The sequence below is a fragment of the Necator americanus genome, chromosome I, assembly GCF_031761385.1.
Source record: "Necator americanus strain Aroian chromosome I, whole genome shotgun sequence".
Taxonomy (NCBI): Eukaryota; Metazoa; Nematoda; class Chromadorea; order Rhabditida; family Ancylostomatidae; genus Necator; species Necator americanus.
The window spans coordinates 32,721,472-32,746,628 of NC_087371.1; the positions used below are offsets into that span (position 1 = coordinate 32,721,472).

General features: G+C 42.0%; 6 protein-coding genes across 10 annotated transcripts; 4 read left to right on the forward strand and 2 right to left on the reverse strand.

Annotated features, from left to right (window-relative positions):
• Nucleotides 1–1,121: 1,121 nt before the first annotated feature.
• RB195_007550 (uncharacterized protein) lies at nucleotides 1,122–3,390 on the forward strand (the record flags this gene model as incomplete). Its single annotated transcript, XM_064181239.1, has 7 exons — nucleotides 1,122–1,151; nucleotides 1,290–1,392; nucleotides 1,450–1,589; nucleotides 2,191–2,279; nucleotides 2,973–3,057; nucleotides 3,117–3,199; nucleotides 3,270–3,390. 7 exons carry the CDS (start codon nucleotides 1,122–1,124, stop codon nucleotides 3,388–3,390), a joined length of 651 nt encoding a protein of 216 aa, XP_064038046.1.
• A 3,263-nt stretch (nucleotides 3,391–6,653) lies between these two features.
• On the forward strand, nucleotides 6,654–6,974 carry RB195_007551 (uncharacterized protein; the record flags this gene model as incomplete). The annotated part of the gene is made up of 1 exon (XM_064181241.1): nucleotides 6,654–6,974. The coding sequence occupies one exon, from the start codon at nucleotides 6,654–6,656 to the stop codon at nucleotides 6,972–6,974; it is 321 nt and encodes a 106-aa protein (XP_064038047.1).
• A 1,830-nt stretch (nucleotides 6,975–8,804) lies between these two features.
• RB195_007552 (uncharacterized protein) lies at nucleotides 8,805–14,189 on the forward strand (the record flags this gene model as incomplete). Of its 2 annotated transcripts, XM_064181242.1 has the most annotated exons (7): nucleotides 9,420–9,449; nucleotides 9,588–9,690; nucleotides 9,748–9,887; nucleotides 13,020–13,108; nucleotides 13,789–13,873; nucleotides 13,933–14,015; nucleotides 14,081–14,189. In XM_064181242.1, 7 exons carry the CDS (start codon nucleotides 9,420–9,422, stop codon nucleotides 14,187–14,189), a joined length of 639 nt encoding a protein of 212 aa, XP_064038049.1. The 2 variants fall into 2 exon arrangements, with proteins under 2 accessions (XP_064038048.1, XP_064038049.1); XM_064181243.1 differs by lacking the exons at nucleotides 9,420–9,449; nucleotides 13,789–13,873; nucleotides 13,933–14,015; nucleotides 14,081–14,189 and adding exons at nucleotides 8,805–8,921; nucleotides 13,225–13,303.
• Nucleotides 14,190–16,272: 2,083 nt separating this feature from the next.
• RB195_007553 (uncharacterized protein) lies at nucleotides 16,273–17,990 on the reverse strand (the record flags this gene model as incomplete). 2 transcript variants are annotated; one of them, XM_064181244.1, is made up of 6 exons in its annotated part: nucleotides 16,273–16,538; nucleotides 16,677–16,758; nucleotides 17,207–17,244; nucleotides 17,307–17,496; nucleotides 17,596–17,679; nucleotides 17,841–17,990. In XM_064181244.1, the coding sequence occupies 6 exons, from the start codon at nucleotides 17,988–17,990 to the stop codon at nucleotides 16,273–16,275; spliced, it is 810 nt and encodes a 269-aa protein (XP_064038050.1). The 2 variants fall into 2 exon arrangements, with proteins under 2 accessions (XP_064038050.1, XP_064038051.1); XM_064181245.1 differs by having other exon boundaries at nucleotides 16,273–16,758.
• Nucleotides 17,991–18,705: 715 nt separating this feature from the next.
• Nucleotides 18,706–23,665, forward strand: RB195_007554 (uncharacterized protein; the record flags this gene model as incomplete). 2 transcript variants are annotated; one of them, XM_064181247.1, is made up of 6 exons in its annotated part: nucleotides 18,706–18,897; nucleotides 19,647–19,717; nucleotides 19,775–20,114; nucleotides 23,209–23,311; nucleotides 23,369–23,508; nucleotides 23,606–23,665. In XM_064181247.1, 6 exons carry the CDS (start codon nucleotides 18,706–18,708, stop codon nucleotides 23,663–23,665), a joined length of 906 nt encoding a protein of 301 aa, XP_064038052.1. The 2 variants fall into 2 exon arrangements, with proteins under 2 accessions (XP_064038052.1, XP_064038053.1); XM_064181246.1 differs by lacking the exons at nucleotides 18,706–18,897; nucleotides 19,647–19,717; nucleotides 19,775–20,114 and adding an exon at nucleotides 23,041–23,070.
• Nucleotides 23,666–23,787: 122 nt separating this feature from the next.
• On the reverse strand, nucleotides 23,788–25,149 carry RB195_007555 (uncharacterized protein; the record flags this gene model as incomplete). Of its 2 annotated transcripts, XM_064181249.1 has the most annotated exons (2): nucleotides 23,788–24,873; nucleotides 24,976–25,149. In XM_064181249.1, 2 exons carry the CDS (start codon nucleotides 25,147–25,149, stop codon nucleotides 23,788–23,790), a joined length of 1,260 nt encoding a protein of 419 aa, XP_064038054.1. The 2 variants fall into 2 exon arrangements, with proteins under 2 accessions (XP_064038054.1, XP_064038055.1); XM_064181248.1 differs by lacking the exon at nucleotides 24,976–25,149 and having other exon boundaries at nucleotides 23,788–24,657.
• Between the last annotated feature and the right edge of the window lie 8 nt (nucleotides 25,150–25,157).

Consider the following 25,157-nt stretch of genomic DNA (forward strand, 5'->3'; position numbering starts at 1 on the left):
AGGTGTTTTATGTAACACGGTTCAGAAGGCTTTGATGCATCATTGATACGGATTATTGTGGATACACAGCCATTAGTGCTCCAATAAATACTTATCCAACATATCCGAGTACATGTGTGCTAATTAGCAAATACATGGTAATACTTTGAACTCGACAACACATCCCAATACAATTTAAATGAAACCACTTTGATATATCCTTCTATGTCCCTTGTGAACATAGAAGGATATATCAAAGGCATCACCCCACGTATCCGAGGTGGAATATTCGTATACGGGGTCGTAGATTATGGGAAGGAGGGTGATTCCGTCCATTTCTTCCTAATTGCCGTAAAAAACGGCACGGAAGATACGGCTTCGGGCGTTTCGGCGCGCTATTTCCTACAAGGAGCTTGATTGGAGCGCTCCATCCCTGTGTGCGCGCGACATCTTCCGGGCCGTTTTTTTACGGCAACTAGGAAGAAATGGACGCAATCACCCCCTCTCCATAATTCTATCCCGTATGCGAATGCTACACCTAAAATCCTTACAACCACAGATTCGTGGTATGCTGCCTTTAAGCAAGCTGATCTCACTCAAAGCATTCAAATACTACATCACCTTGTATCGAAGATCGTCCGGTGGGTGCAGCATAGTCGGTTAGAGGTTCCGCTGTATACACGATTGATCGGAGGTTCGAATTCGCCTTTGTGCTCACCAACCCTTTCATCCCTACGGGATCGACATCGTACCATACTTGTCTGGGAGGATGAAAACACTGAATTAACCCGTCGGCTAGCCACCGCAAGTGATTGTATAGGCCAGTTACACGTTCGTAAACCCCAAACGATCCCTTAATTGAAGTGAACGTGGTGGCACATCCCAAGCGGATTGATTAACGCCAGAAACTTTATCCTTTATCCTTGTATCGCGAGTATAATACATTTTAATCTCTTCTGTATCATAATTACCTACCCATTCTGGGATTTATCCATAATAGGGCCAGAAAAGCGAAAAATTCGTTGGTACTGTAGCATTGGAAAGTACTAATTACTTTTCCCATTCCCGTATCACAAGAGATTATCTTTCATCGCATTATTTTCCATTTAAACGGGTGACATTCTCCGTTGGTCGGTAACAACATGAGGTGGATTTTACCTCTTCTGTTTGTGGTAAGATCCTCATAACTTTATTATAGAGCTATCACCCAGCTATTTAGAAGTCCTCGACATTCCCTCTCTATTTTCTTTTATTATACTCTTTTCAATTCTAATTTATTTTAACACCTCAACAGGATCTTCTCGTTTTAGCTGGCTAATCTTCCCGTTCTCGACGCCGAAGAAGAATATGAATATAACGAATATTATGAGCATTACGAGGATATTGACCTTAATCAACCTTACATGGTTATAAGTGAGTTTTGCATTGGTCCATTATTGTGCTAGTGAGAAGAAATGAAGAAATATTCAGGAAATATCAAAAAGTGCAAAGCAATGGACAAAGAATTACGGAAACTTATCGAAAAATTCCATTTCAATCTTCGTCAAACGGCAGCTAACGGCTCTCGATATCGCGATGTTCCACTCAACATAACTTTAATGAATGGATTGGTGAGAACAGGATATTCCTCAGCAAATTTCAGCTACACAATTACAGCTAATTCTCTAAGAGTAATCCATGGGTAACATCTGAATTTTCACATCTCAGTTCAAAAATGGAAATACTACAATGCACTACACGGTTACAAGCGATAAAGCCGCTGGCTGAACATGTAGCCGGTAGTTAAGGGTTTCACCCTACGAATCTGGCGTGGTGCGGGTTTCAGGTGGGTTATGCCTATACGGGGTCTTAGATTATGGGGAGGAGGGTGATCCCGTCCATTTATTCCTAATTGCTGTAAAAAACGGCCCGGAAGATGCGGCGCGTGCACAAGGCTGGCGCGCTCCAATCGATCTCGCTGTAGAAAATATCGCCCCGGGACGCTCGAAGCCGCATCTTCCTGGCCTTTTTTTACGGCAGTTGAGAAGAAATGGACGGAATCACCCTCCTTCCCATAATCTACGACCCCGTATAGGCATAACCCACCTAAAACACGCACCACCCCAGATTCCTTTCCCTTCAGCTTCCACAAATGAGGATACTCCACCAGTACTACATATTTGTGCTAGCTTCCTCAAATACTTTCCCTCTTTATTTTTATGATTGTTTTAGGTGTACGACTGCGAGTATGAAGTTGAAGCGATGATAATGACACTTAAGAAAAAGAAGCTCCCGGACGGAAAGGGAATGGTTAAGTTCAAGTTTGTTTTAATCTTTTTAATCACCGGACATTTTCTGTTTTCACACAATGAAACTGTATCCATTAAGATAATGTTCCGTCAGGAAAACAGTTTATGACGTCATTACATGATTAATGCAGGACAACGCTAATAGAGGCGAGGAAGGGGAAAAAGTGCAAGGTTACTAAAAACACGTCGTGGTTGCACAAGCAAACATAAGTCCCCACAGCTGTAGATTAAAAATTTAACATTTGATATTAGGATGGCCGATAAATGACCGATTTTTTCCCCAAATTGAGAGGCGAACATATTAAGAAGGAGAAAAAATTGAACAAGCAACAAATTCTTCATTTTCTCACAACTCTTCTTCTCAGACCTCTTCTAGTTGCCAAGAAATCTTACTTTGTAGACAACCAGGAATGTGTGAGATTTGGTGGGACCCTCTGAAAGTAAAAATAATCACTGTCTGTTCTCTTGGTAAGATTTTTCTTAGTATAGATCCATGGGAAGTGGAATAAAAAAATGAGATTCGCCATTTTTTCGCGTAGATCCAAAACTGAGTGAAGATCGTCAAATTTTAGTCTCCTTTATGGGTTAAGAATTCTTTCAGTTTTCACAGCGTAAAGGGAAATCCTATCTAGGTTCTTTTTTAAATTATTCTATTGAAAGATTTATAGATAATGTTTATGTTGTAACATAATTTTTACAATAAAGCATAACGAGAACGAACGGAACCATCTTGGAAGCAGTACAAGCAGGATTAGACTCGCAATTCAATGAAACGAAAATACTACGTCAAGTAAGTCCATCTACAGATTTGTAGAAAACCTGTACATCAATCCATGAAGAAGATCTCAGCTGGTTTATCCAAAAGCAACTCGATTTGGATGCTATGCACAATTCCATACGCAAATACATCTACTTTGCATCTATGACCAAAAGTGAGTGTTCCCTCATTTTTTTTTCTTTGACAAAATAAACCTATAGAAAATAATTTGATTTATTCTTTAGGGCACAGGAAATAGAACTATATGGGCGTTACTGTGATATCGATGAAAATTGCACTCTTACGCCGAAAACAAGGTGCAAGTGGGGATTGTGCTATGTGCAGTTCGGTGTAGATGAAATCTAGGATAATCTCCGGATTATTGATACAGAAGAAAAATAAATATATGAGCATTTTTCAGGTTTTTTGTGTGGTTTCCTTCTGTAGCTTTTCCACTCTTTAATAGTACCCTGTTCGAAATTTGCAAGATGGTCTGAAATGAAGAATTTTTCCGTACTACGGAGAACACAAGACTACTTATGGATTCTACGTAGTTCTCTTAGTAAAATGTTAGAAATGAAAACAGTTTACCTAGAAATTTCCCGTAATCACGGAAAGACCTACATTTCGTCTCGAACAAGTTTGAAAAATGAGTACTTTTTTTTCAAACTCACAAGTATTACACGAATTATTTAAAGATACATATATAAGCTTTGTTTTCTCCTTCAAATATTTGTTTCCGTCCTTTACACTTTCATTTCCGTTTTTATGAAAATCAATTGTGTTAGGTCAAAATAATGAAATTCTAAGTTCACAAAAACAAACAATTTCAAAAAAAAAATCGTGATGAATAACTAAATAAATGAATAATGAATAAATAACTCAGTACGTTGCTGTTTAAAGGATGAAGTATAAAGTGTCTGGCGCTAATCAATCCGCTTAGGATGCGCCACCATGTTCACTTTTATGACACGCAAATTCGTGAAGCGTTCCAAAAATTTTTTAAGGGCGGGTGTAGTGTAGCGGTTAGAGGTACCGCTTCCCGCACGATCCATCGGAGGTTCGAATCCGCCCTAGTGCTCACCAAGCGTTTCATCTCTCTGAGGTCAATAAATTTGTATCGGTCTTTTCTGGAGAGATAAAAGCACTGATTTCATGGGGATAGTCCATTTCTTTCCTCGTCCATTTCTTCCTAATTGCCTTAAAAAACGGGTCGGAAGATACGGCATCGGGCGTTTCGGCGCGCTATTTCCTACAAGGAGTTCGATTGGAACGCGCCAGCCTTGTGCACGCGCCGCATCTTCTGAGCTGTTTTTTACGGCAACTAGGAAGAAATGGACGGAATCACCCCCTTCTCCATAATTCTATCCCGTATTTTGTGAGTGTGCCTGCGAGGTTTCTAGATGAAACCTTTATTTGAATGACGTTTCGGCTTTTTTCGCCGTCTTCAGAGGCCTAAATAGAGGATGACTGGAGCAATGCTACGTTTATCCCGTCAAGTGCCACACTACCCTGGGTCAGTGTTTCGATAATCGTTCAGGGTAGTGAAAACAGAAACCCATCTACATTGAAAATGGTCTTACGTGTTGCTCCACCTGCTGTGGTGCAGCCGGTAGCACACACTTGTCACTCAGTGTACCAGCGAATGAGTATTGCTGCGTGTAGATCACCAGCGACGATATAGATGATTTGATCTACACACAGAATATCAGGCGGTTATAGGTCACAGAGCGGTACAAATGGCAAGAACTCACTCGTTATCGAATAATGAATAATAGGAATGAATGCTTATCGTTATCGTTATCAATAAGCATTCATTCCTATTATTCATTGAAGGGTTTCTTTTAAGAATCCAAAACGCCTCCAACGTCTTCCTTGCCGATATTTCTGTTTCGTGAGCCAGTATAACGCATTTTAAATCGTAATCGTTCCCGTTGTGGGCCTCATGTTTGTGCCTTCCTAGTGGTGTTATCAAACTTTTTCGTCGTTTTCCTGTCATGTGTTCATTAATCCTCACTCCAACATTCCTACCGGTCTCCCCAATGTAAGTTGCATTGCACATCAAGCACTCAATCTCATATATTACCCCCATTTTTGCGCAGTCGCCTTTTTTCCGTAAGGACAAATAACACATCTTTCACAGATGCAGTATCTATCATATAGTCTTTTTCTAACAAGCTGGCTTTTGATGTTTGCATTTGTGATATTTACCATGATCACATCATCTTGTAATTGTGCTTGGATAATGCTGCGCTGAACAGCGGCATTGACACTGTCAGAGATAAAAGGAAGACAATGAGAAATTTTGTTTTCGCGCGGAATATTGCTATTTACAGTGTGGGTTCTTTGGTAATGCGGACGTACTGTATGGCCATTAGCACATGCAATTTTCAAGGCTACTTTTCGTGATTCGTGTCGTTCTTGGTTGCCAGTGCATACTTCACTAGCGGTTTTGAACATATTACGAATCACTGCGCGTTTTACTGCAGTTGGATGTGTAGATTTGGCGTGCAATATGATGTTCTTGCAACTTTCTTTGCGATACCATTTTACTCTAATAATGCCGTTTGAAGCGCTTATTTGTGTGTTGAGGTAAGGAAACCATCCTTCTTTTGGAGTTTCTCGTGTGAGTCTTATATAATGCTACTGTTGGTTGAGTATTCGGAAACACTCGTCCATTTCGGACTGTGTTGATGTTATGATGCAACAGTCGTCAATATATATGCAATACATTATTGGTCTACGGTCTTTCTCGTACGCGAAGCATTATCGCTACGCCAAAAAGTGGTAACCACACGCCATTCGTGATTTTCCTCCAGCGATGTAAGACAAATAGATTGATTCCTAGGTTCATTTCAAATAAGAAAATAGGTAGTATGTGCGATCTTCCTGAGAATCATCCTAAGATCCGTAGTATTTATCGATCCGTCTAAGGAATTGTAATCAAGGAAAAACAGCATGTATTGTATTCGTCATTGTTGAAATGTATCTCGAAAGAACAGGCCTGTCGTCGTCTTCTACCAGAACAAGTGTGGAGGAGGATTGAGTGTGGATCCAGAGCGATTTGCAACTCTATTCGGTCTAGCGTCAGCTCGACCCCGCGCGTAAAGTACGATAGACTTTTGGGTATGGAGAATGGAAACCATCCCAACAATGAAAGTAGTCCACGTAGACTCCACCGAGCAACTAACACAACAGCTCAAAATGCTGTTAATAATCAAGAGGCAAGAGTAACAGTACTCGGCAACATTCATTTATCCGATAATGCTGTTGGCTTTCTGAGCCTTGGACCATCACTTTCAATTTCACATCGAATCGATGGGTCAACATTTCGTAAAGTCACAGTAGGCCTCCACAAGCTTCGGGACCAGCTTTGAATCAGAACAAGGAATGAAAGTAACCGTCAACAGGCTGCACCTATGAGCAGAAGAGCGTTACCCTCAACACCACTTCCGCGCAACCTTTATAAAGAACCCGAAACGGCTCGCTAAACAGATACAAAATTTAGGATTCTACTATCTGGGGTGTTGTCTACTTATAACCGTCAAAGACGACTCAACCTTAACAATCTCACGCGCAAGCAATGGCAGGGTTTCAAAGAAATCCGCGAAATAACTACTAAATGGGATATGCGCCTTTCAGTTAGCGATAAGGATGGGGAATTCGTAGTCATGTCACAGGCTCTTGATCGGAAAATAACAAATCTTCACTTGGAAGATGAAACGATCTATCGCCGCGTGACAGAGAAACAATTTCTTATGCAGTGCAAACGCTTGAATCATGTATGGATGTCTGTAGGAAAATCCGCTGGTCTTGACGAACGATTTGTAAGCCGCTTCAAGCTTGACAAACCGACCTGCCCTGTGTTCTATAGCCTCATCAAAACGCATAAGCTTAACCTCGATGAGATGAACTCAACATCAGCGGCAATCCGGCCAATAATAAGTTAATAAGTTGTGTGGGGGACCAACGGATCGAATTTCGTGGTTCCTTAGTGAAATTGTAAGCCAAATTTTGCCTAAAATACCATCTCATTTGTCGAACACGCACCATTTCCTTAGGCGATTACGCAATGCGAGAATTGAGGGCAATTGCGTAATAGTCCTTTGATGTGATCTCACTTTACACGAATGTAAAAAACAGTGAGGCGCTGCAAGCTCTCTCTGAGATGATAGATTTATATGGTAACAACTTGGAAACATATGAACTTAGTAAATCTCGCATAATAACACTTATCAAGGAATGCCTGAATTGTAATATTTTCAGGTGTTCAGGAAAATATTTTGCACAACTGAGAGGGCTAGCAATGGGTCAACGTTTAGCACCAGTACTAGCGATCTGCTTCATGAGCAGAATCGAAGAACCAGTGCTTTCGCATAGAACAATAATGTATTGCAGATATATTGACGACTGTTGCATCATAACATCAACACAGTCGGAAATGGACGAGTGTTTCCGAATACTCAACCAACAGTCGCAATATATAAGACTCACACGAGAAACCCCAAAAGAAGGATGGCGTCCTTACCTCAACACACAAATAAGCGCTTCAAACGGCATTATTAGAGTAAAATGGTATCGCAAAGAAAGTTGCAAGAACATCATATTGCACGCCAAATCTACACATCCAACTGCAGTAAAACGCGCAGTGATTCGTAATATGTTCAAAACCGCTAGTGAAGTATGCACTGGCAACCAAGAACGACACGAATCACGAAAAGTAGCCTTGAAAATTGCATGTGCTAATGGCCATACAGTACGTCCGCATTACCAAAGAACCCACACTGTAAATAGCGATATTCCGCGCGAAAACAAAATTTCTCATTGTCTTCCTTTTATCTCTGACAGTGTCAGTGCCGTTGTTCAGCGCAGCGTTATCCAAGCACAATTACAAGATGACGTGATCTTGGTAAATATCCCAAATGCAAACATCAAAAGGCAGCTTGTTAGAAACAGATTATATGATAGATGCTGATAGATCTGTGAAAGTTGTGTTATTTGTCCTTACGGAAAAACAGGCGACTGCGCAAAAATGGGGGTAATATATGAGATTGAGTGCTTGATGTGCAATGCAACTTACATTGGGGAGACCGGTAGGAATGTTGGAGTGAGGATTAATGAGCACAGGAAAACGGAAAATGGCAGGAAAACGACGAAAAAGCTTGGTAACACCACTAGGAAGGCGCAGACATGAGGCCCACTACGGAAACGATTACGATGTGAAATGCGTTATACTGGCTCACGAAACAGAAATATCGGCAAGGAAGACGTTGGAGGCGTTTTGGATTCTTAAAAGAAACCCTTCAATGAATAATAGGAATGAATGTTTGTCGATAACGAATGAGTTCTTGCCACTTGCACCGCTCTGTGACCTATAACCGCCTGATATTCTGTGTGTAGATCAAATCATCTATATCGTCGCTGGTGATCTACACGCAGCAATACTCATTCGCTGGTACACTGAGTGACAAGTGTGTGCTACCAGCTGCACCACAGCCGGTGGAATAACACGTAAGACCATTTTCAATGTAGATGGGTTTCTGTTTTCACTACCCTGAACGATTATCGAAACACTGACCCAGGGTAGTGTGGCACTTGACGGGATAAACTTAGCATTGCTCCAGTCATCCTCTATTTTGGCCTCTGAAGACGGCGAAACAGCCGAAACGTCAGGCAAACAAAGGTTCCATCTAGAAACCTCGCAGGCACACTATCACAAAACACAGACAGAATATGCCGAGGTGTTTCAAGACAAGAGAACACTCGAACTCCTATCCCGTATGGCAATACTCCACCTGAAATACTTACCACCACAGAATCGTGGTATCCTGCCTTTAAGCAAGCTGATCTCACTCAAAGCATTCAATACTACATCATCTTGTATCGAAGATCGTCCGGTGGGTGCAGCATAGTCGGTAAGAGGTTCCGCTGTATACACGATTGATCGGAGGTTTGAATTCGCCTTTGTGCTCACCAACCCTTTCATCCCTACGGGATCGACATCGTACCATACTTGTCTGGGAGGATGAAAACACTGAATTAACCCGTCGGCTAGCCACCGCAAGTGATTGTATAGGCCAGTTACACGTTCGTAAACCTCAAACGATCCCTTAATTGAAGTGAACGTGGGGACGCATCCCAAGCGGATTGATTAACGCCAGAAACTTTATCCTTTATCCTTGCATCGAAATTATAGTGCACTTTGATCTCTTCTGTATTATCATTACCTACCCATTCTGGGATTTATTCATAATAGGGCCAGAAAAGCGAAAAATTCGTTGGTACTGTAGCATTGGAAAGTACTAACTACTTTTCCCATTCCCGTACAAGAGATTATCTTTCATCGCATTATTTTCCATTTAAACGGGTGACATTCTCCGTTGGTCAGTAACAACATGAGGGGGATTTTACCTCTTCTGTTTGTGGTAAGATCCTCATAACTTTATTATAGAGCTATCACCCAGCTATGTAGAAGTTCTCGACATTCCCTCTCTATTTTCTTTTATTATACTAATTTCAATTCTAATTTATTTTAACACCTCAACAAGATCTTTTCGTTTTAGTTGGCTAATCTTCCTCTTCTCGACGCCGAAGAAGAATATGAATATGACGAATATCATGAGCATTACAAGGATATTGACATTAACGACCACTACATGATTATAAGTGAGTTTTGCGTTGGTCCATTATAGTGCTAGTGAGAAAAAATGAAGAAAAATTCAGGAAATATCAAAAAGTGCAAAGCAATGGATAAAGAATTACGGAAACTTATTGAACAATTCCATTTCTATCTTCGTCAAATGGCAGCTACCGGTTTTCGATATCGCGATGTTCCACTCAAATTAACTTTAATGAATGGATTGGTGAGAACAGGAAATTCCTCAGCAAATTTCAGCTACAATTTTCGATTGGCACAGATTTTGAACGTTTTGAACTCGCTTATTTATTGAGAAACGCTCAAAGATCTGTGTGAGACTGCTATCTACGGCGTTTTTCATGGAATATTGTGAAGAAGTGCATGAAATCAAAATCTATTTAAAGAAAATTGCATCTCACTACCGTTTTACGGAGTTTTGTGCTTCTTTCAGTGATTTTTTGCAATTTCTCTTTTGTTCACGTTGAAATATTCACGAAAAAACGTCCATTCACCCCCCTGCTCCCAACACCCCCCTCCCCATCCCCTTCACTTAACGACTTTCACTCCGTTGCGACCGTGGCGCACCAGCGATTGGATGAGAAATAGCGGTCGAAGAGTTGTCCAAGACAAATCTCGGGTACGCAAATGCGTCCAAAGACCGAAAGTTTTGACAAGTCCCCCGATGACCAAAAAAAATATTTTTCTATCATTTTCGACCATTTAATTTTCCCTTCAACGTTTACTTCACCTCCGAACTTCATGCGTTGAAGATCTGGATACTTAAAAAAGAAAGAAAATTTTGTAATCATAGTCAATAACATGTCCCACAAAATGATGCTCAATTAATTTCATTAAAATTATTTCAAATATTCCTCTCTAATGCGTCACAACCACTGCTACCATTGCTACATTAGTGGCCTAGTAGGCTACTACACCTACTCACTACTCACGTCGAAGTGCCCACCAAGCCTTTCATCCCTCCGGGATCGATAAATTGGGACCAGAGTTGTCTGGTAAATAAAAATAAAAACGCTGACTTGACCTGCAAGTCATTGTATAGGCCGGTTACACTTTCGTAAACCTCAAACGATTCTGAATTGAAGTGAACGTCTCGCATTCCAAGCGGATTGATTAACGGCATACTCCGTATCCTTTATCCTTTAAATCCAGAAACATCTCCGGCGAAGATGTGCTGAAACATTCAATAGAGTTCCGCTTGAAGTTATCTGGTTATCTGGTTCGTTTCACTACAGCAAGCTGTCCCAGAACAGATGATCAGATGCCTTCGAAATCCTCTGCGCTGATCCATGAAATTTACTGGAAACGGCTACTTTCTTTACGAATTCAACATGAATGAATAAGCGCTATGGTCACATTTGTTAGCTTTATTAAGATCATCATCAAAAAAAAAACTTCTCCTTAAAACGTACCTTAAAACGGATTGATTAACGCCAGACACTTTATCCTTAATCCTTTAATACGTCACAAACATAACACTTAACTTATCCATCGCCAATTCGGCAATTAAAACTAGTGAGGTAGGTTTTGTGAAAGCTCGAAAATGGAACATAAACTAGTTCTCAATGAAGTATCCCACTTTTCACGGCTGCACATCGCTGTTTTCAAACCATGATTGAAGAGAAACCACATCAAAAATCTCTTAATCTCGCGGTGCACAGTGCGTAGGATTCGAAAATGCGTTCACTTCAATCCAGAATTATTTGAGGTTTACGAACGCGTGTCTAGCCTATACAATGAGTTGCGGGGGCTCACCAACGTGTGAAATCAATGTTTTTATCCTCCCAGACAGGTTTAGTACCAATTTACCGACCTCGGAGGGATGAAAGGCTTGGTTATCAAGCCGTGCGGCGTTTTCAAACCATCGATTGATAGTGCGGTCAGAGCGGAATCTCATACAAATTTCGAAACTTTTCAAATATGTGTCTTCAGTGGCATTGTCGCCACGACTTCTGAATTTTTGTTCAGTCTAACGTCTCAGAATGCCAAAAACCGTAATTCAGTGACATTCGAAATACGCGGATTCAAAACGAATGATAGGTCCAGTAGATCTTGTTTCCTTCACTCTTTTTTAGGGAGCATTTTCGGATGTCTAAAACCCACTAAAACCTCTTTTTTTACATTCTAAAAACGATAGAAAAACCAAGTTTTTTCTACTTTCGAAAAACGATGCAGAAATGAAAATGAAGTATGTTGAATTGGACGTTGATAACGCTTAAATAAGTAATACCTCAAATTTTAATTTCTGATGATGTGAATCTCGTCGGCCCCATGCGTCTAACATGGCTGCACCATGCGTTGAAGGCACCACCCCACGAATCTGGCGTGGTATCGATTTTCGTTGGAGTATACCTATATCGGGTCGTAGATTATAAATGCCGGGGTAGTTCCGCTCATCTCTCCCTGCATCACTGTAGATAGACGGCTTCGGAATGCGGTTCCTTACGACGTCCTCTACTGCAATGCGCCACCATTGCGCCCACCCCCGCCTGGGATTCGTCGAATGAAATGAGTTGGCTATAGGGGCGTCCGAATGGATTTTCGACGAATCGCAGGCGGAGGCGGGACGCAAGGTGGAGCGTTGTAATAGAGGACGTCGTAATAGGCAGCGTTCCGGAGCCGTCTGTTTACAGTGATGCAGGGAGAGATGAGCGGGGATCACCCCCGTATTCATAATCTACGACCTGATATATGTAGGTGTACTGCAACGAAAATCCATAACCACGCCAAACTCCTGTGGTGATGCTGTTAACGGACTAGCATAATGTCCACGATGCCGGAACTATCGATTTCGATGCAAAAAAACTAATACCTAAACCTAAGAGTAACCCATGAGTAACATCTCAATTTTCACGTCTCAGTTCAAAAATGGAAATACTATAATGCACTACTGTGGTGCGGGTTTCAGGTGGGTTATGCCTATACGAGGTCATAGGTTATGGGGAAGAGGGTGATTCCATCCATTTCTTCCCAATTGCCGTAAAAAACGGCCCGAAAGATACGATTGGCGCGCTCCAATCGAACTCGCTGTAGAAAATAGCGCCCCAGAAAGCTCGAAGCCGCATCTTCCTGGCCTTTTTTGCGGCAATTGGGAAGAAACGGACGGAATTATCCTCCTCGCCATACCCCCCCCCCCCCTCCCCCCTACGACCCCATATAAGCATAACCCACCTAAAACCCCACCATCCCAGATTCCTGGAGTGATACTTTTAAGACATAGTTGCTACCAGCCAAGTATTCCGTTCAGCTTCCACAAATGGCGATACTCCACCAGTACTACATATTTGTGCTACGAAACTTCCTCAAATACCTCCCCTCTTTATTTTTATGATTGTTTTAGGTGTACGACTGCGAGTATGAAGTTGAAGCGATGATAATGACACTTAAAAAAAAGAAGCTCCCGGAAGGAATGGGAATGGTTAAGTTCAAGTTTGTTTTAATCACATGTACCCGACATTTTCTGTTTTCACACAACGAAACTGTGTCCATTAAGAGAATGTTCCGTCAGCAAAACAGTTAATGACGTCATTACATGATTAATGCAGGACAACACTAATAGAGGCGAGGAAGGGGAAAAAGTGCAAGGCTACTAAAAACACGTCGTGGTCGCACAAGCAAACATAAGTCCCCACAGCTGTAGATTAAAAATTTAACATTTGATATTAGGATGACCAATAAATGACCGATTTTTTCCCCAAATTGAGAGGCGAACATCTTAAGAAGGAGAAAAAATTGAACAATCAACAAATTCTTCATTATCTAGAAAAAATCGAGATAATGAGGAATGTGTGAGCTTTGGTGGGACCCTCTGAAAGTGAAAATAATCACTGTCTGCTCTCTTGGTGAGATTTTTCTTAGTACAGATCTATGGGAAGTGGAATAAAACAATGAGATTCGCCAATTTTTTTCCTGTAGATCCAAAAGTGAGTAAAAAAAACGACGAATTTTTGCCTCCTATATGTTTTCTTTTTCTTTTTCTCGTGTATGGGATAGGAATTCTTTCATTTTTCACAGCGTAAAGGGAAATCCTGTCTAGGTTCTTTTTCAAATCATTCTATTGAAGAATTTGTAGATAATGTTGATGTTATAACATAATTTTTACAATAAAGCATAACGAGAACGAACGGAACCATCTTGGAAGCAGTACAAGCAGGATTAGACTCGCAATTCAATGAAACGAAAATACTACGTCAAGTAAGTCCATCTACAGATTTGTAGAAAACCTGTACATCAATCCATGAAGAAGATCTCAGCTGGTTTATCCAAAAGCAACTCGGTTTGGATGCTATGCACAATTCCATACGCAAATACATCTACTTTGCATCTATGACCAAAAGTGAGTGTTCCCTCATTTCTTTTTAACGAATTAAACCTATAAAAAATAATTTGGTTATTCTGTAGGGCACAGAAAATAAAACGATATGGGCGTTACTGTGATATCGACGAAGATTGCACTCTTACGAACAAAACAGAGTGCAAATGGGGATTGTGCTATGTACAGTCGCTGTAGATGATGTCTAGGAGAAATTAATACATCTCCTGATTACTGATGCAGAAGAAAAAAATAAATATATGAGCATTTTTCAAGTTTTTTGTGTTGTTTTTTTTTGTAACTTTTTCATTCTTTAATACTACCCTGTTCGAGATTTGCAAGAAGTTCCGAAATAAAGATTTTCTCTGTAGTACGGAGAACACAAGAACAAACGAAACAAACATTACAAAACATAACGAACATTACAATTAACGCACTTTTGCCAACGAGAAACGAGCTTTTTAATGTCAATATCATAGAAGTCTGGGGTTCTGGAAGCGACGAACTCATTGAAGGCAGTTTCTGCATCGTCTTGGTTTCTGAAGTGTTTCTCCCGGAAGAAGTTATCAAGGTGCTTGAAAAAGTGAAGGTGAGTAGGCGAAAGGTCTGACTAGTGGACACACATACAATGACAGAAAGAGGAAAGAAACGGCAGCACAACAGATGCGATTTAAGAACACACGTAAGAAAACGACGATGGCGATTGTCAAGTGTTCAAGCCCTGAAAATGTGTCTACAGAACTGCGTTGGTACGGCGTAAACATAAAGCTCTTTGATCTTTGAGGATTCATCAATGCGAACATAGCAGCTTCTGTTCAGGTTGTGTGTATGTCAAACAACAAAGACGCAATGAAGGCCGTGAGCAAGCGGTGTATTTGCAAGCGCCTACGATGTGACTGCAATATCTTTGCACTCCACGTGATCAGAAATCCTCCTCATCCAGTGTCCAGACCCTATCCAACGCGGTCTACCGCACAAACTAGTTCCATAATCACCTCGTGAAAGTTGCAGAAACAACAACAAGCACAACAAGAAAAGCTTGTAGTGCAACATTTATTCGTGCATTACAATGGAAATACGACATCAAGTTTGAAGTAATCATGTAGCAACGTGAGAACTGACGCCTACAAAGGAATTCATGTGTGGTTTTCTTAGTTTCTTCGAAAAAAAAAGAGAATGTTGAAACTAGCATTGGTATATGTTTCGAAGACCTCACTGTAGAATAGAAAAAAGAGGGGTCAGTTCTCACTTACAAGGATATTCCAAACTTAAAATACATACTAAAGCACACGAGGGATTGAGGGGTCAATTACCACACCGAGCAGATCAAAGAACTGCGAACACTGATGCACGAGAAGCAGAGATCACGTTGACAGCGTTCTCAACACAATTTATAGAAACCATAATAAAATGGATAAGAAGCGACCCATTATAATTAAATAACATCAATTTTGATCAGTGAAACTGAAGTCGTATTAATCGATCGATACTGATGCAGAGCTAAGTGCAGGCATGAAGAAGTTCATAAAAATATGATCTCCGATTTTTCAATCAAAACTTTCCGCGGATAGGAACAACGGAAACGAAGATCACCATTCTGCATGTTCAATTTTCTGCACACATTCTTCAATCTATTGTGTATGCATATAGTGGAGTCAAAACGACGGGAAGCAGGCTGCTAGCGGTTGCGCTCGAAGTGATAATGTGCGGTCAAACAAAGAAAATCCATACGTTGGCGCAATCGCGGAAGCTCGGTCATAGAATTTCAGTGTCAACTTTACTTCTTACATAATATTGGACCTGTTTCGAAAGTACACATGAAAAAATCGGCCTTAGGAACAAATATCGAAAACAACGAGACGTAAAACTGAATAGAAGGATCTCTTTTTGAAGTAAAACATCAACCAAAATCAATACATATTTGTAGAGTACTCGGACTACAGTAGAAAGTCCTCAAAGCTTCAAATCATAATCGCAGCAGTCCAAGAAAAAGGATCTGATAAAAAATAAGAAAAAAACCTTGGAAAGAAAAAACTATGTCTACAACAGTACAATTTCCTGAAAACACAACGGAAATGACGACTAGTTGATAATTTATGAGATTCCTTTTATGTGCACCATGCTTAAAGGAACAAAATCCTTAGTTTTACTCGGAACAAAAAAAAAATCACATATTTGACGGATGTTTCTATGTTTAAAGAAAATACCTAGAAAGTAATTTCAAGAATGAAAAATTACCAAAAAAATAGAATCATATAAACTGAAAAAAAGGAACATCAGGCTAATCTAGTGTTATTATTTCCGGATCCACCCTTACTTCATTTTTCGAAGAGGATGCAACCTTTATTCTACATGAATCCTTAGATTTAGAAAAATCACGGTTAGACCCCGCAAGTTTCTTATTCTTGTTTATATTTCGACCAGATTTCGTCTCTCCCAAGACGACAATACTAGGATTTACATGAGGGAGAACCATTCCTATCGAGTTGATAGCGGCCGCACTACAAGGATCATCGCAGGTGGTCAAATCTATCAGTTCGGGGACGTCTGAATGGATATCTTTTGCGGTTGCTACCTTGCCATAGACGACAGATCCATCGGACTCTGTTCGAGATGATTTCACAAGGATGTCTTTGATTGCATTTGATGACCTTTGATGGATTGACGTCTTTTTTGGGCACTCACCATTTGCCGTCCAAAGAGCATCCTTCTTGGCCTGTGCAGCTAATTTCCGCTTCTCGTCATATGCGCTTTTATTTTCCTTTCCCTGAAACATGAAAAGCTGTAAATGCTAACGAACTGATGGGTATTTAACTAATATCCCAATGAATCAGTCGAATAAGGTGGAGAGCGAAATAAAGTATAAAATGGAAGAAAAACAGAGAGAGAAGAAAGAGGAAGAAAGGGGAAGGAAAATCATGAAGTGTGTGGGATAAATAAACAGATGAATAGGTAAATAAAAAAGCTCCATTTGCAACTCAAAAAAGAGATGAACTTGAATTAAAACTAAACAAGATAGCGAATGCCATAGGTACGATAAGGAGAAACCGGACCCTCCTCAGGTGAAGGGGGTTTAGCTCATGGGGTGCAGTTCAAGTGAAGGGGGTCCTTTCCACAACGGTTCAAAAGTGAACGAGGTCAGAGCACTGGCTCCGATTATCGCATCTATGGCGAATGCCCGATAAAATAACGATAAACGAAAAGACTGAACGTACCCTCACCATACCACCTTCACTTCCAACCATCTCGTCCGCTAAAACAGAAATGTTTTGATTTCAATCAAAAACTACAGAAAAAATGTTTAAGTTTACGTACAATAACTTCTAAAATTGCGACGTTTCCCATTACGTTTTGTTCCTGCAAGTTTCAACAGACGCAGCTCCTTGAATGCAGCTTCATCCTTCGCAGAAACACGGTAATGATGACCTTCGTACACGCGATAATCGTTTAAGTCTGTATCTCGTCGATCAACCTCATCTGGATTCAGACGCAGAGCAGCCGGTACCTAGAGACGTCTGTTCAGAGGACGGAAAACAACGAATTTCCATACAGCCCATGTAACAAAGGAAACAAATTCTCAGCAGAGGGTGGTAAATGAAGTAACCTTGTTTTCTTTGTCACTCTTCAACGGCAACCATTCCCCAACAGCATTCGTTTCACCAATGACGCTTTCCAAATCCTTGTCGGTCTAGAATTTTTAAGTTTCTGGACAAGTTGTCACATACTTCTAGTCACATAAATTCAGGTAAGCTGATTATATTTCTCATTTAATGACCAATAATACATATGTGCTCACGTCTTCTTCGCAAAAAAATTAAGATGAAGTAGTTCCACACGCTACAGACTTACTAAGTCGTACTTCTCATGTGTCTGCTCTTTGAGCGTTCCCAGACTTTGCTTAATCATCATCAACATATCATAGCCGGTCACTTTCACCTCTGTACCAGGGGACAATAATTCATCAACATCTTGTCGCTCAAAGACAGAGTTCCATCTCATATGCGCGTTTGCAAATTCAGCATGTTCCTAACATTCTCCCCCTTCACCTCCTTCCTCCTTTTAAAAGGTTCTGGGGAGCTGAAAGCGTTTGCCTCTCTAACCAAAAGTCAGGATTTGGCGCTTTTTAGGCTAATATTTTTGAGATTTTCATTGTCGAATCCACAGAAAAAGAGGGGTTTCTAACCCTTTAACCTCTCAATCTTGAAGGCCTTTTTTAAATAAATAAATCAAGGTTGGCGCGCTCCTATCGAACTCGATATAGAAAAAGCGCATCGGAACGCTCGGAGCCGCATCTTCGTGGCCTTTTTTACGGCAATTGAGAAGATGGACGGAATTTCCCTCCTCCACATAATCTACGACCCCGCATACGCACAAACCCCCTGAAACCCGCACCACCCCCGACTCGTGCGATGATCCCTTTGAGCTGAAATCCTTCGCTACTTCCTCCGGCATGTTGTGGCATGCTGACAGTATTGCATTCCGACTTCATGGAATCGAAAGCCTAGCTAAGAGTAAACCACTGCTAAGATTCACCACCGTCTTGGTAAAATGTCGCAAGGCCCCCTGATCCATGTAGGTTGGGGGACCTGTGGTGAAAGCTAAGCTCGCCGTGCCAGGACTGCTTAGTTTGGGGAAAAGTCTCTTTGCCACTCCAGCATATCCACTGCCTCAGTACCCTGCACACTAGGCCCTGCCGTCTCAGACGTCGGACGGTATGGCGATCGGTGACCAAGACGTCTCTGATTCTGGACCAAGGCAACACACGCATGACTCGCCATGGAAACTGTCTCAGACTGTGTACTTACAACGTGAGAACAGTGCTGACCTGCATGCCCTTCTCGGAGCAGCAGAGCGTATCAATTTTCACGTGATTGCTTTGCAGGAGACCACGTACGGAAGGAGTGACGTATGAAGATGAATGACGGTACACTCACCATTCGTGGAGAGAAGGTTCCGTCGCTAAATGCAGACGCTGCTGGTTTTACTGTTCACCCATCTGTCGTCCATCTTGTTGACTCTCACGAGATCCTGTCACCGTGTCTGGCCATTCTCCGCCTCCGTCCTCCACTCCAAAAACCCATTTGCATCATCAGCTGGTAGTCACCAACATAAGCCGCGCAACAAGAAGTCCGTCTACCAATTCGTTGTCGACAACTTAAACGCAAAACCAGGAAATTCCGCAGAAGAGGATTACAGGATCGGAAGATTTGGACTAGGGAACCGGAATGAAAACCGGCAATCGTCTTGCTCTGCTTTTGTATGTCGCTCGCTTCTTTCATGAGAATTCTCATTTCATGAAGAAAGATCATCGTCGGTGGACATGGGAATCGCCCAATGGCGCGACTCGTGCGGAGAGCGACCACATACTCACCAACCGGAGGTGGTGTCTACTTGACGTCTCAGTAGCACCATCTTTTTGTAGTGGTTCTGATCACCGTCTCCTTCGTGCTAAAATACGACTTAGCCACACGATGGAAAGGAACAACTCTGGCATCAGCAACGAAGGAGAAAAGAAGTCGATTGCGTACTCGAGTACTCCGTGTCCCGCAGTGACTGGCACATCGAAGAGGACCCAAACGTGGACTATGAGATGCTGCTCAGAGGATTACGAGCCTGTGCTGAGCGCGCCTCAAAGACGACAAACTTGGATCTAAGAAGACCACCAAGGAGTTGTTGGAAAGAAGAAGGACTTTGAGGCTTGATTCAAATGCATCGCACATTGAGCGGTTAGTAGCAAACATTAGCTGCAGAGAAGCGTTGCAGGAGGATATTTTGAAATGCAGGCAGAAGAAGATTTTGGAAGCAGCAGAAAGAAGAACGAGTCTAAAGAAGCGCCGCAGGGATCTCCGCGAATGTAATATTCTGCTAGCAGCCTTGCTGAACGAGGGCGGGACTCGCACGTCTTCTCGTCGTGAGATGGAAATTATTACGGAGAGGTTCTACTCGAACCTTTTAAGTTCATCAACTCCTGTGTCAAGCTCGATCATCCCCACTGGCGAAGCTCCACCGCGGATTCTCCCTTCGCAAGTACGAGTCACTATCAAGGGCATGAAACCTGGCACAGCCCCCGGACCTGATTTTATATCAGCAGACTTTCTTCGGGCTGGTGGCCATCCGCTTCATGTAATCTTAGCAGCGCACATGACATCCTATCTTCAGAAAGAAAGGATCCCAGAGCAGTGGAGGACCTCGTGAACCGCTCTTATCCATAAGAAAGGTGACCGAGAGGACCTTCGGAACTACCGTCCGATATGCTTGCTGAGCGTGTTATACAAAGTATTCACCAAAATCATCCTCACGCGCATACCTAGGACGCTGGATGAAGCCCAGCCTCAACAATGAATTATTTTTTTTATTTTTTATATTTTTAATTTTCGGTCTGAAATGTACTACAAACACATATGAATAAAAATGTACATAAACATATGTATACAGAAAGGATAAGTTCATAGCACTAACGTTCGCCGCTGTTCAATTCACCTGGCATGTTTACCAGTTCGTGGATTAAAGTGTCCTGATCGTACTACAATATCGCTCACGTAGCTCATAATAGACACACTTGATCCATGGTTTGATATTAATTGTCCTGGCTTGCGACTACTTCGGTTCTACTTTACACGAAACAATCAACAAAAAAAATCTGACCGTACCATCGTTGGATTTGCTTTTAATTGACAGTTGCAGGCTTTTCATTTTACTTTTCTAGGATTGGAAAGATCAAAAATCATGAAAAGTGCAAGTGAAAATAACTTTAGGTGAATGAGCTGAGAAACAAAAGCAATTTTTTTCTTATTATTAATAATTCTCAACTGCTATCAATAATCCAGAATATCAATATGAGTTGTGCAAACTGCACGATTTTCTCGGACATGAATAACGAGAATTTGTACAGCTGATGACCTAATCATCCGAATATTTGGCATCGGAAAACGTCCTCAACACGAATATTGTATCAGTGTTCTAGGAACAGAAACCGCAGACCGGGACAAAATAAATATTTGCTATATTTCGCATATGGTGTAGTGTTTTTTTAATGGGGAATAGGCCCATTAAAGAACACAAACTTCAGTGCTCGGAAATTTGTGGACAAAATACCGTAAGCGCAAGTTTTTTTCTTTTTATGAAGGCATATCATTATTTACAAAGTTTCATGATATGAAAAATAAAAATAGAATTTTCTGCATTCGTTTCTACGCTGTCGAAGGCTTTCTCATAGTCGACGAAGGTTAGAACAAAGGGTAGGCGGTATTCCCGGATATGGGCGTGGGTGTCTGGGTATCTACTCCTATAAAGGATAAAGTGTCTGGCGCTAAGTGATCCGCTTGGAATGCACCCCCACGTTTACTTCAATTCAGAATTGTTTGAGGTTTACGAACGTGTAACTGGCCTCTACAATGACTTGCGGGGGTTAGCCAATGGGTCAAGTCAGTATGTTTATCCTCTCAGACAAGCCTGATACCAATTTGTCGACTCCGGAGAGATGAATGGCTTAGTGAGCACTAGGGCGGATTCGATCCTCCGATTGAAACAGCGCGACCTCTTACCGACTGCACTACACCCACCCCCACCAGACTCTGTATGCCCATAATTAAACTTATGGATTTGATTGCAGGTGTTTTATGTAACACGGTTCAGAAGGCTTCGATGCGTCATCGATACGGGTTATTGTGGATACGCAGCCATTAGTGCTCCAATAAATACTTATCCAACATATCCGGGTACATGTGTGCTAATTAGCAAATACATGGTAATGCTTTGAACTCGACAACACATCCCAATACAAATTAAATGAAACCACTTTGACAAATCCTTCTGTGTCCCTCCTGAATTTTGAATGAGTTGTAGCCACTATTTGAAGTAATTTAACTCGAACAATCTATAGTATGCATATTTTAGAAGTACCAAGGATATTGATTTCACATTTTATTTAGCTGTTGTCTCTAGGAAACAGTAAGGGTGATCGATGACTTTGGATGAATTCAACTACAGGTTTCCCACAAAGTATTCATCATAGCACAACTCTTCCAAACCGACGGTTGTGCCATTAATAAGAAAAAGCTTGAGAAAATTTGAAAAAAAAAACAAAGCTCATAGCCTGTTTCTCATCGAGAAGATTGAACCGATGTGATTTTGCTGCCGTTTTTTAAAGGCATCACCCCAGGTATCCGAGGTGGTACGGATCCCAGGTGGAATATTCGTATACGGCATAGTAGATTATGGGGAGGAGAGTGATTCCGTCCATTTCTTCCTAATTGCCGTAAAAAACGGCCCGGAAGATACGGCTTCGGGCGTTTCGGCGCGCTATTTCCTACAAGGAGCTCGATTGGAGCGCTCCATCCCTGTGTACGCGCCACATCTTCCGGGCCGTTTTTCACGGCAACTAGGAAGAAATGGACGCAATCACCCCCTCTCCATAATCCTATCCCGTATGCCAATACTCCACCTGAAATCCTTACCACAATAGATTCGTGGTATGCTGCCTTTAAGCAAGCTGATCTCACTCAAAACATTCAGTACTATATGACCTTGTATCGAGGTTCGCCTGGTGGGTATAACGTAGTCGGTAAGAGGTTCCGCTGTCTACGCGATTGATCGGAGGTTCGAATTCGCCTTTGTGCTCACCAACCCTTTCATCGCTACGGGATCGACAAATTCGTACCAGACTTGTCTGGGAGGATGAAAACACTGACTTAACCCGTCGGCTAGCCTCCGCAAGTCATTGTATAGGCCAATTACGCGCTCGTGAATCCTCAACGGATTCCGAATTGAAGTGAACATGGAGGCGCATCCCAGTCAGATTGATTAATGCCAAACACTTTATCCTTTATCCTTGTATCGCGAGTATAATACATTTTAATCTCTTCTGTATTGTAATTACCTACCTATTCTGGGATTTATCCATAATTGGGCCAGAAAAGCTAAAAATTCGTTGGTACTGTAGCATTGGAAAGTACTAATTACTTTTCCCATTCCCGTATCACAAGAGATTATCTTTCATCGCATTATTTTCCATTTAAAAGGGTGACATTCTCCGTTGGTCAGTAACAACATGAGGTGGATTTTACCTCTTCTGTTTGTGGTAAGATCCTCATAACTTTATTATAGAGCTATCACCCAGCTATGTAGAAGTTCTCGACATAACCTCTCTATTTTCTTTTATTATACTCTTTTCAATTCTAATTTATTTTAACACCTCAACAGGATCTTCTCGTTTTAGCTGGCTAATCTTCCCGTTCTCGACGCCGAAGAAGAATATGAATATAACGAATATTATGAGCATTACGAGGATATTGACCTTAATCACCCTTACATGGTTATAAGTGAGTTTTGCATTGGTCCATTATTGTGCTAGTGAGAAGAAATGAAGAAATATTCAGGAAATATCAAAAAGTGCAAAGCAATGGACAAAGAATTACGGAAACTTATCGAAAAATTCCATTTCAATCTTCGTCAAACGGCAGCTAACGGCTCTCGATATCGCGATGTTCCACTCAACATAACTTTAATGAATGGATTGGTGAGAACAGGATATTCCTCAGCAAATTTCAGCCACACAATTACAGCTAATTACCTAAGAGTAATCCATGGGTAACATCTGAAGTTTCACATCTCAGTTCAAAAATGGAAATACTATAATGCACTGCACGGTTACAAGCGATAAAGCCGCTGGCTGAACATGTAGCCGGTAGTTAAAGGTTTCATCCTACGAATCTGGCGTGGTGCGGGTTTCAGGTGGGTTATGCCTATACGGGGTCTTAGATTATGGGGAGGAGGGTGATCCCGTCCTTCACCTTGATCACCTTGACTCCCGTTGATCTTCGAACTGGTCGAACGGGTGCCAGTAATTCTTCCATTTGTCCCGATCGCGTGCCAGAGTAGCCCAGTGGTTCCTCCTTTCGTGTGGGACACGAAGGGCATCATATTTTTCTTTGAAGGACTTCGTGAAGAAATCTGACCATCGGGTCAGCGGTCTTCCTGTAGTGCGCTTAATATCGCGGGGAACCCAGTCGCTCACGGCTCTGGCCCAACGGTTGTCGTTAAAACGCATCACGTGTCCGGCCCACCTCATTTTACTTTCCTTGGCAAGCGCGGCGGCGTCTCTAATCTTCGATCGCTGACGTAGGAGAGAACTTCGAATCCCGTCCCTCACTTGCGTGAAGCGGGATACTCCCAGCATCACTCTCTCAATTGCGCATTCAATGACACTCACTGCTTTTTCTTCCTGCTTGCGAAATGCCCAGGTTTCCGAAGCATAGGTCAAAACAGAAGGTACGGTGGTGTTGAAGAGGTGAGCACGGAGCGGGGTGTTCCTGGTCTTCTTCACTACATCCTCGATGCTCTTGTACGCTCCCCAAGCCGCTCTTCTCTTCCTGCCCAGCTCGGGGGTCAGGTCGTTCAATTCCCGACCTAGATAAACGTAGCTGGTGCATTCGGATATGTTCGATCCGTTGAGCGCGAATGGGGCATCTGAGACCCATCCGTTGCGCATGAACATCGTCTTTTGCAGAAGACCGATGCATCCGCATGTTTCGTCGAATTCGGTCAGCATTCGTTCCGCTTGGCTGATGCTAGGTGTTATCAGTACGATGTCATCAGCAAAGCGCAAATGGTGTAGCTGCTGACCATCAACCTTCACTCCTATGTCGTCCCATTCCAACTTTCGCATTGCGTTCTCGAAGGTGGCTGTGAATATTTTGGGTGAAATTGGATCACCCTGTCCGACCCCCCTCTTCACGTAAATGATGATGTTCTTGAAGAATGGCGAAATTCCGGTCGTGAAGTTACTGTACAACTCTCGAAGTACCTTTATGTACTGAGTAGAGACGCCTTGGTTGTCCAAGGCTTCCACGATCGCTTCCGTCTCAACTGAGTCGAAGGCCTTCTTAAAGTCGATGAAGGTGATGATAGCATGTCGTATTTCGGACGGGAGAACCTCTGGAATGACTTATCCCTCTTCCCTCAGATGGTGAGGAGGCAAGTGGACATGGGTGTCGAAGAGATCAGAGTAGAAGTCGTAGATTATTTTCTCCATCCCCTTCTCGATGCAATGGCTGTTCCCTTTGGGTTCCGGAGAGCAGTCATCCTCGTCTTCCGACTGGCGAAGTCCGATGGGCATAGTGGATGCTTTTCCCCGCCTCTGCAGCCTCAGCCAGCACATCTGCTCTT